The sequence below is a fragment of the Archocentrus centrarchus genome, chromosome 21, assembly GCF_007364275.1.
Source record: "Archocentrus centrarchus isolate MPI-CPG fArcCen1 chromosome 21, fArcCen1, whole genome shotgun sequence".
In the NCBI taxonomy this organism is placed as follows: domain Eukaryota; kingdom Metazoa; phylum Chordata; class Actinopteri; order Cichliformes; family Cichlidae; genus Archocentrus; species Archocentrus centrarchus.
In genome coordinates this window covers 11,603,530-11,612,824 of record NC_044366.1, presented here as the reverse complement: position 1 = coordinate 11,612,824, position 9,295 = coordinate 11,603,530, and the positions used below count along the sequence as shown (strand labels likewise).

The 9,295-nt window shown below is 38.8% G+C and overlaps 2 protein-coding genes across 2 annotated transcripts; both read left to right on the top strand.

Annotated features, from left to right (window-relative positions):
- Positions 1 to 293: 293 nt before the first annotated feature.
- LOC115800651 (olfactory receptor 4Q2-like) lies at positions 294 to 1,235 on the top strand. Its single transcript, XM_030758133.1, has one exon. The coding sequence runs from the start codon at positions 294 to 296 to the stop codon at positions 1,233 to 1,235; it is 942 nt and encodes a 313-aa protein (XP_030613993.1).
- A 5,359-nt stretch (positions 1,236 to 6,594) lies between these two features.
- LOC115800650 (olfactory receptor 4Q2-like) lies at positions 6,595 to 7,536 on the top strand. The gene has a single exon (XM_030758131.1). It carries the CDS (start codon positions 6,595 to 6,597, stop codon positions 7,534 to 7,536), a length of 942 nt encoding a protein of 313 aa, XP_030613991.1.
- The last annotated feature ends 1,759 nt before the right edge of the window (positions 7,537 to 9,295 follow it).

Here is a 9,295-nt window from a genome sequence, read left to right as displayed (position 1 = left end):
AATAGACAAAATATGTATTATATATGTATATAATAGACAAAATAAAAGACAAAGAATTCTACTTATTTTACTCAATGCATGATAGCAACTAAACATCCCTGTGTGGACGTCTGAAGGCCCCTGATCACGTCATCATTGCTGACGCAGAGGAGATATAACCCAATCGCGACATACCCTCTGAGGGAGACGCAGCACATAACAGTTTTCTTTCCTGACATTAACTTGTGACAATTATAATCTCCTCTCTGTGCAGTACTGAAATGACATCTAAAATGGTAAATTAACATTTTATTATGGATAATGTTTCAGTAATTACTGTGTTTACTCTCTCAGGGTTCAGCGGGACAGAAAATTATAGGGTCACTTTGTTTGTTCTCACTTTACTGTGTTACTGTCTGATTTGGCTGGTAAATTTGACCATAATTGTGACCATCATTTCGGATAAAAACCTTCATGAGCCTATGTACATCTTTCTCTGCAATCTGTGCTTCAATGGACTGTATGGGACAGCAGGTTTTTATCCAAAATTCCTCTATGATATTCTGTCCACCACTCATGTCATCTCTTATGCTGGATGTCTTGCACAGGGTTTTGTGTTGCACTCTTCAGTTTGTGCTGAATTCTCTCTTCTAGCTCTCATGGCGTATGACAGATACGTCGCTATATGTCGACCTCTGGTGTACCACTCTCTGATGACTAAACAAAGAGTTTGTATTTTTGTATTTTTTGCTTGGCTTATTCCCTTTTATCTTCTCTTCATGAGCACGATAACAACAGCAACGTCAGCATTATGTGGCTCACAGATACCAAGGATCTACTGTATTAACTGGTTAATTTCTAATTTAGCTTGCTCTGCTTCTGTAGCTAAAACTGTTATTCCAGCATTTAATTATACTTTTTATTTTGGTCATGCCATTTTTATTTTCTGGACTTATGTACATCTGATCAAAACATGCCAGTCATCCAAGGAAAACAGGAGAAAATTCATGCAGACATGTGTACCACATTTATTCTCTTTGACAGTTGTAATTGCATCTTTTTTCTTTGATATGTTATACATGCGATTTGGCTCAAAAGAAATACCACAAAGTGTTCAGAATTTTATGGCAATAGAGATTTTCCTCATCCCACCAATTATCAATCCTCTCATGTACGGATTCAAACTGACACAAATAAGAAACAGAGTTTTGAATTTCATATGTGGTAAAAATTCAGCTTTTAGATCAAAGTCATGAGTTTGTCTGCACAAAAAAAAAAGTGTTTTTGTGATTTAAGAGAAATGTGGACAATACTGTTAATCAATAGACATTGTGACATGTTTATATAATATTTGTAGGATGTGGTGCCATCACAGCACTTGCACACTAAAATAAAGTCAGACATGAAACACAAAGTCAAATTACACACACACACATATATATATATTTTTTCAAATCTGTGCCCTTTTGTGCCACATGAAGTACATATATTTAATGTACTTCATCATTAGATATGTGTGGTTTGTTTAACTGTGTCTCAAAACCTGCTTATCAACATTTTATTTCCTGTTAATTTATTTTAACAGATTTGAATCTCTGAGTTTTCATTCCGGGAAAACAGCAGAGCACATTGTTGTCCACCATCTATCACAACACAGTCAAAACTAGTTTTGACTGTTATCATTGGAGAGTTAGTATAGTTTTGAATTTATCATGAGATTGCATATATTGCATTCCTTGGATCATGAGTATCAGAATGTCCTTTTGGGTTTTACACATTTGAATAAAAATTTTTTAATGAAACGCATTTTCTTGAAATAAATAAATTTATTTATTTGTGTATTTATTTATTATTGTAAATGCAGAAAATATATTTATTGGTGTTATTAGGAAGTCTAGTTTCTTCTGTTGATGGACTTTTTTTTGCATCTAGTTTAGTTACAGTTAACTAACAAAGGTACTATACCTTTGGTCCAGTGTTGTTATTTTATGCTATGCACACTTTCAAATGACTCCTAGAGGTAATTACTTAAAATCTCAGGCAGTAGTTTCCTTGCAGCTTCTTGTCAGGGTTAGACATTATAGAGAAGTTTGGCTGTTAGGGTAAAAAAACATTTGACTCTGAAATACTTCATTTTGAAATAATGACTTCATTTTTATTTTCACTGAATTTTTTATAGCACAATTATTGTATGTATTTCTAAAGAATGAATGAGTAACTTTAAAAAAAAAAAAAAGAATGTACTCTGCATGGCCAAAAAAACGTCACCACCTGGATTTAACGAAGCAAATAGGTACGAGCCTCCTATTGGATAATTACTACATGGGCGATTCTCTTTCAGCTGGCAACAAGTTATTTAACCACAACTGATACAATGAGTTGCTTTTCATTTCTTAAACAACCTTGTCGAAAGACATATTGCGTGGTCGTTAGTGATGGGAATTCCGCTCCCAAAGAAGAGCCGGCTCTTTCGGGTCCCAAGTGGCTCCTCAGATTTTAATTTAAAAAAGTGTAAAATGAATTACTAATATAAAAACATACATTATATCAAATGTTTCTTTATATACTCAACATATAATAGAGTGCTCCAAATACAAATTATAAAACAAAAGATTGGAACTCAGAAAATATGGCCTTTGAGGAGTTGATCATGTTTCTCCTACCTGATATGACCTGCCCTGTTTTGTTCTTCTAATTGCACTGATGGATGAATAATTTGTATATGCCTGCGCAGGTTGTTTGTGGAGCCTGCTTGATATTAAATTTTAAATTTGCAGTCTACACTCGATCACATTAATCCTTTAATGCTGGGCGATCACTGTTGAAGCGCCAGTTTCCTGCCCTTACTGCGAACAGCTGATTAAGATGTAGCATATCGCCGCTGAGTCGGCTAATTAAAAGGAACTTTGATCAGCTGGCTTTTTACCTTAACTCCGCCGTTTATCATCGAAAAAATTCAAACGGTTCCTGACAGCTCCAAAATTGCACTTCACAGTCATGTAGGGGTATTGCTGTATTTGTTGTCGGAAGTCCATGAACGGCGGCACTTTTGAAATTGGCTGTTTCTCGTTTGACATGTTTGGAGGTATAAGGTTATAATGTGTCCAGTCTTTACTACGTTTTCCGTCACTCATTTTCCTCCCCATTCCTGCATGTAGCCTTTATGTGAAACGCAACTTCCTCTGGCTCTTTACTGTCTCCTTTTGGCAGGAGCCCCTCCCTCTCTGGTGTTTGTTTACTCACTGCGCAGTGTGTCCGTGCCCCCTCCCCTCCCGCTCAGTGTAGACGCTCATATGCTACCATTCATCTTAACCAATCATGTAGGGCTTCCACAAAAAAAAAAAAAAATCAAACGAACTAAAAGAAAAAAAGAAACGGCTCACTACCAAGAGCCGGGTCTTAGAGCTATTAATCTAGATTCAGAATTTTTAGATTCAGAATTTCACGTTCATGTTGTGCTTCCATTATTTTGATCACCTCTTGTGTGGCTGCCACTTCAGCTGCAGCTTGCTGTCTCCTTTGCAGTGTCTCGCAGGAAGCTTCTTTAGACGTTACAGAAACAGTTTTTGACTTTCTGGTGTTTGTTGACTTGACACTGGACACTGTGGTGTCAAACACTGACTCAGCATCTGGCCAGGGTATGCCTCCATGGTCACCATTTCCACTGAGAAAGAGTTGAGCCTTTTCATTAGCAATCTTAGTGATTGCCCAGCATGCATCATTTTTTCTCCTAGTTTCTCAGAGACAGCTCATGTCTATGGACTCAGAATTTCCAGATTTTGCATCCCCGGTGAGTAACACAGATTCGTGCTTTGTCTGAGTCAACAATAGTTAAGATAAGTTTTCCCATCAGAAGTCTGTTGGATTTAAGACTGAGGAAACCACTGAATGTTTTGTTTCCACCCTGGTTGATAATAACAGTGGTAAGCCTGAGTATTTTAGGCCTGTTTTTAAGCCTGTTTCAAAGTCTGCTTCTCTGACTGTAGATCTTGCGCCTCATGAAGGTTTTTCAGAGACAGCATGCAAGGCATTTATTTCTGCTTCAAACTTTAAGGACATTAGTGATACTACCATTAAGCTGTGCAATCTATGGCTTAAATGTACCTGTGAGGGGCTAAGGGATGCCATAGCGCACAGGCTACAGAGACTAATGTCTGATCATCCCTTTCTTCTGGACTCTGCCTGCCTTAATTAGGGACTTGGTTACAGAAGTGACTCATTTTGAGGCACCTCTTTCTTCTTCTGAGACTCCTGAAAAGACTGTGAAAACCAAGACTGAGTTTTCTGCTAACAGCTTTGCCAGTATAGAGAGTGAGGACACTAAAAAGACCTGTGCCTGTTCACCTTACACCCCTTCCTGTTTCTCAGGTGGGGACTGCCAGGTCCCAGCTTCTTCCTCAGTCCTCCATGTCAGAGCCTGCAGCTTCTCCACCATCAGCTCTTCATTAGTCTTCAGTGTTGCCTGCTGCGCCTCCTGGGTCATCAGCACCACGTGGGTCTTCATCCTCAGGGTGTCTGACTCTGTCCAAGCCTCCAGAGTGACCTGAGCCAGAGGGTCCGGCTCAGTCCGAGCACCCCGAGCCAGAGCCAGAGGGTCCGGCTCTGTTTGAGTGTTTCAAGACTTCCAAGCAGTTCCATCGCTGCCTCCACCAGAGACCATCCATCCACATGGCTGGCCTCTAGAGCAGGGATCCTCAAATCCAGGCCTCGAGGTCTGGTGTCCTGCAGCTTTTAGGTGTGTTGAAGCAGAGACACATCTAAAAGGTGCAGGACACCGGACCTCGAGGCCTGGATTTGAGGATCCCTGCTCTAGAGCTTCTCCACCACCAGCCTCAGGGCTGGCTAACTGGGCGTCTCCGCTGCTGCTGGCCCCGCCCCCACTGACCCTGCTGTTGGCCACCAGAGCATCTCCCACCACTGCTGCTGGCCCTGCCTTTGGCCACCAGCGCATCTCCACCGATGCCGCTGACCCCATGGTCAGCCACGTGAGCATTTTGCCACCACAGGCCCTGGAGTCGGTTACCTGAGCATCTCTGCTGCCATGGTCATGGTCCTGGACCCAGGAGGAATTTAGTTTCGCTCTTCCTTTTCTTGTTCCCTCAGTCTCATTAGTGTGTTTCAGCTCACCTGTTCTCCCTGGCTGTGTTCACTTTCCCCTCATCACCTCTTGTGTATTTATTACTTTCTCTCTTGTGTTGTATGTATTTCTAGAAGAAAGCTTCTTTTGTTGTTTCTGGCTGATACCCGTCACAGTCATGTTTGTGTTTATGCTTTGTTTTGGTTTTCTCCAGCAATAAAAGCTGTTTTTGAGTTACATACCATTGTGGTCCCATTTCTGCCTGCCATACAGTGGTGTCTTGACAGTTTTTCAAATATTATACACTTGGTGTTAAAATGTTAAGAAAGAGTGCTAGATGGTGTGCTCCAACTTCAGAAGGATCACACTACTTAGCCTTCTTAAAAAGGTCAATTTAAGGGTGCTGAATAGTTGAGTCCATCCAGCTGTTGAACCTGAAGGAAAAAGAATGCATTTTTCCTTTGGGTTCAGGATCATCTCTTTGCCATCTAGAGGATTTTCAAAGGGTGCATGGAATTCTGCCCCAAAACAGACCCACTGCTAAAGAAAGAAAACACTTAGTGACTGAAACTGCTGCTGTTGTAGACAATTGTTGTCATGGAGTCCAAATGATACATAGACCCTGTTCACACAAAAATCGAACAAAGTCACTGAATCAAATTTAAAATTTATTTAACTTAATTAGGCAGCATACACAAATGAGACAGGCCTGAATAAGATCAACACAAGTGGACTGCAGGCTGCAACACAACATAGATGTGTAACAAAGTTTTGCCTGAAAGAACCAGATGATATTTCTATGTCCTAGAGTCCATTCAGATCAATATCCAGACTCTCCTTGATTATTTTCTTGTTCTTTAACTCTGGGAAATTAGAGAATTTATGTGTACAGACAGGAGCATTTAGCCACAAGAAAGCAAAAAAAATGGTTCATGTATGACCAGAAAGTTAGGTAAATATGACAAGTTGGTGAATTTGAGCAAAAGAAAGAAAGTCCTGTTCAGATCATAACTCAGTCAAATCAGCCTTGACAGATCAAACATGTTTCAGTGTGATAAAGCATCCAGATGATGACTTTACTGATTTTACATTTCTGCTAAATTTCTTTCTTCAGTGTAGAAATCACAGAGGCAAAAGGCTAACTGGAGACTCACCAGATTTTTTTCATTTTTATTACCATCATATAACCACATAACAGCTGCCTGTAAATGAAGGCTGTGTTTCAAAACAATATAAAACTCAAGTGTGAAAAATAATGCGCGCGCATGCGCACACACACACACACACACACACACACACACACACACACACCTCTCTATCTATAAAATGCATGATAGTATTTACAACATCGATGTGTGGCAGTCTGAAGGCTCCTGATAACGTCATTGTTGCTGCCACAAAGAGGATATATGTCCATACATATCCTGCAGGGGACACAGCACACTACAGTGGTCTTTACTGAGATTAATTTATAATGAATGAAGTTTCCTTTCTGTGCAGCACTGAAATGACATCTAAAAATGATCTATCATTTTAGTATGGATAATGTTTCAAAAATTACTGTCTTTACTCTTTCAGGTTTAAGTGAAATAGCAAATTACAGGGCCTCTCTTTTTGCTCTCACTTTACTGTGTTATTGTCTGATTTGGCTGGTAAATGTGACCATAATTGTGACGATCATTGTGGATAAAAACCTTCATGAACCTATGTACATCTTTCTCTGCAATCTGTGCCTCAATGGACTGTATGGGACAGCAGGTTTTTATCCCAAGTTCCTCTACGATCTTCTGTCCACCACGCATGTCATCTCTTATCCTGGATGCCTTCTACAGGGTTTCGTGTTGCACTGTTATGCTTGTGCTGAATCCTCTCTTCTAGCTCTCATGGCCTATGACAGATATGTGGCTATATGTCGACCTCTGGTGTACCACTCTCTGATGACTAAACAAAGAGTTTGCATGTTTATAGTTTTTGCATGGCTTCTTCCCTTTCATCTGATGTTCATGAGCACAATAACAACAGCAATACTGAGGTTATGTGGCTCACACATACCAAGGATCTACTGTATTAACTTTTTCATTTCTAATCTAGCTTGCTCTGCCTCTGTAGCTAAAACTGTTATTCCAGCTTTTAATTACACTTTTTATTTTGGCCATGTTATTTTTGTTTTCTGGACTTATGTACATCTGATCAAAACATGCCAGTCATCCAAGGAAAACAGGAGAAAATTCATGCAGACATGTGTACCACATTTATTCTCTTTGACAGTTGCTGTTATATCTTTTTTTGCGGATATGTTATACATAAGATTTGGCTCAGAAGAAATACCACAAAGTGTTCAGAATTTTATGGCAATGGAGATTTTCCTCATCCCACCATTAATCAATCCTCTCATGTACGGATTCAAACTGACACAAATAAGGAACAGAGTTTTGAATTTTATACATGGTAAAAATTCAGCTTTTAGATTAAAGCCATGAGTTTGTCTGCACAGAAACAAATCTTTTTATGCATGTGCATATGTGATTTAAGACAAATGTGAACAACATTGTTAATCAATAGACATTGTGGCATGTGTATATAATATTTCTAGGATGTGGTGCCATCACAGCACTTACACACTAAAAGAAAGCCAGACAGACGAAGCATTATGTGACGTTGAATGCTTATAAAGATAATTTACACAAGTAAGTTTCTCATTCAACAGCAGATTTGAAATATTTTCATATCAGTGATCTTTTGTGCATCTGTACTTCATCATTACAGAAATGGTTTACTGTGTTTCAAAATCTACTTATCAATAACTTATTTCCTGTTGTGATTTATATAAAAAGATACAAATCTCCCAGTTACTATTTAGCATACTCAAAACTAGATAACCAGTTGTTACTGTATTTAAGTAGATTTTTCAGGTATCTGTACTTCAGCTGATCAGCTGATCACAGCCTGCACACCAAGATAATTTACTGCAGCTTACAAATTAAGTTGTAATTTTTCTCCCTCCATGCGGAGCCACTACAACTGCTCTTTCTCCACCTTCTGAAACACACTGTAACCCCCTGAGTATACTCATTTATGTGTTTAGGTGTGGCGGCACAGTCACTCTCTACAATGTAGGACACAGAAAATAGAGCTGTTTTTAAATTCCCTTTCACAGCTTGTGTCCTACATATCAGATTCAAGCTGAGTATATTCTTTAGGATTAAAATTTAGATTGGAATAACATTTGTATTCTCATGTGATTTTATTTTATATTATTATATTAATATAGCACAAGGTTCAGTTAGTTTCACATAAAAATTGAAACTACTTGTAGTTTCTTACTTAGAGTACATTTCAGAACCTGTACTTTTTCACTTTTACTTGAGTAAAGAAGTTGAAACAGTACTTCAACTTTTACCAGAAGTACTTGTACTTCTACTTGAGTGCAGAATGTCTGTTCTTTTTCTACCTCTGCCAGTGAAGAGTTATTATAGTTTTGTATTTTTCATTCATTAGAATATATCAAATAGATTAATTGAACATATTAAACTAGAAACACCAGAAACATTATAAAGGCATCACAGTCTCAAACATATGCAGCTTCCTTTTGGTTGTCATGTTGTGTTGACACATTTGAATTAAAAAAAAGATAACTATATACATTTTCTTTACATTTAATTAGTTAATTTTGTCTCATATAGGCAAAATAGCATAATTTAGTTTATTTTTTACCTGAAGTCTAGATTGGGGTTTTTTTTGTGAACTAAAATATAATTTTGAGGCTGGAGCAGACAAGACTGCCAGGTAGCAGGACCTCTGATGGGCTTCAGATGAAGCTTTGGTTCTGGTAGTCCCAGGGCCAGTTCTAGCAGGAATTATGCCAGTTGGTCAGAGGTGATCATAGGTACTGACATTCCTTATTCCATCACTGGGCGCCTCACTTCTTTTTGCAGACAGATGGCTGGGGTGGCAATTAGGAGCTGACAAGCTGGTCTGCTGCATTGATGAAGAGGAGCTGACATGGAGCAGCAATATAGATCCTGAATGTACAGATGGGTATGTGGAGTTGAAGGAGTGGGAAAGCTCTGATTTGAGTCTCTTTAATTTGCCATGTGGATAACTGAGGGGAAAAAAATGTCTGAAATTGTTGGGGACAAAAGCAATCAAGGATATTGATTAATAATTTTCTTAATGGGTGAAAGTCCCAATGACAGAACCTTAACCCTTCTACTATCACAGGGGTCACCGGTGATCCCT

Excerpts from the sequence above, each read along its gene's own strand:
- LOC115800651 (XM_030758133.1), top strand. The coding sequence starts at position 294 with ATGGATAATGTTTCAGTAATTACTGTGTTTACTCTCTCAGGGTTCAGC.
- LOC115800650 (XM_030758131.1), top strand. The coding sequence starts at position 6,595 with ATGGATAATGTTTCAAAAATTACTGTCTTTACTCTTTCAGGTTTAAGT.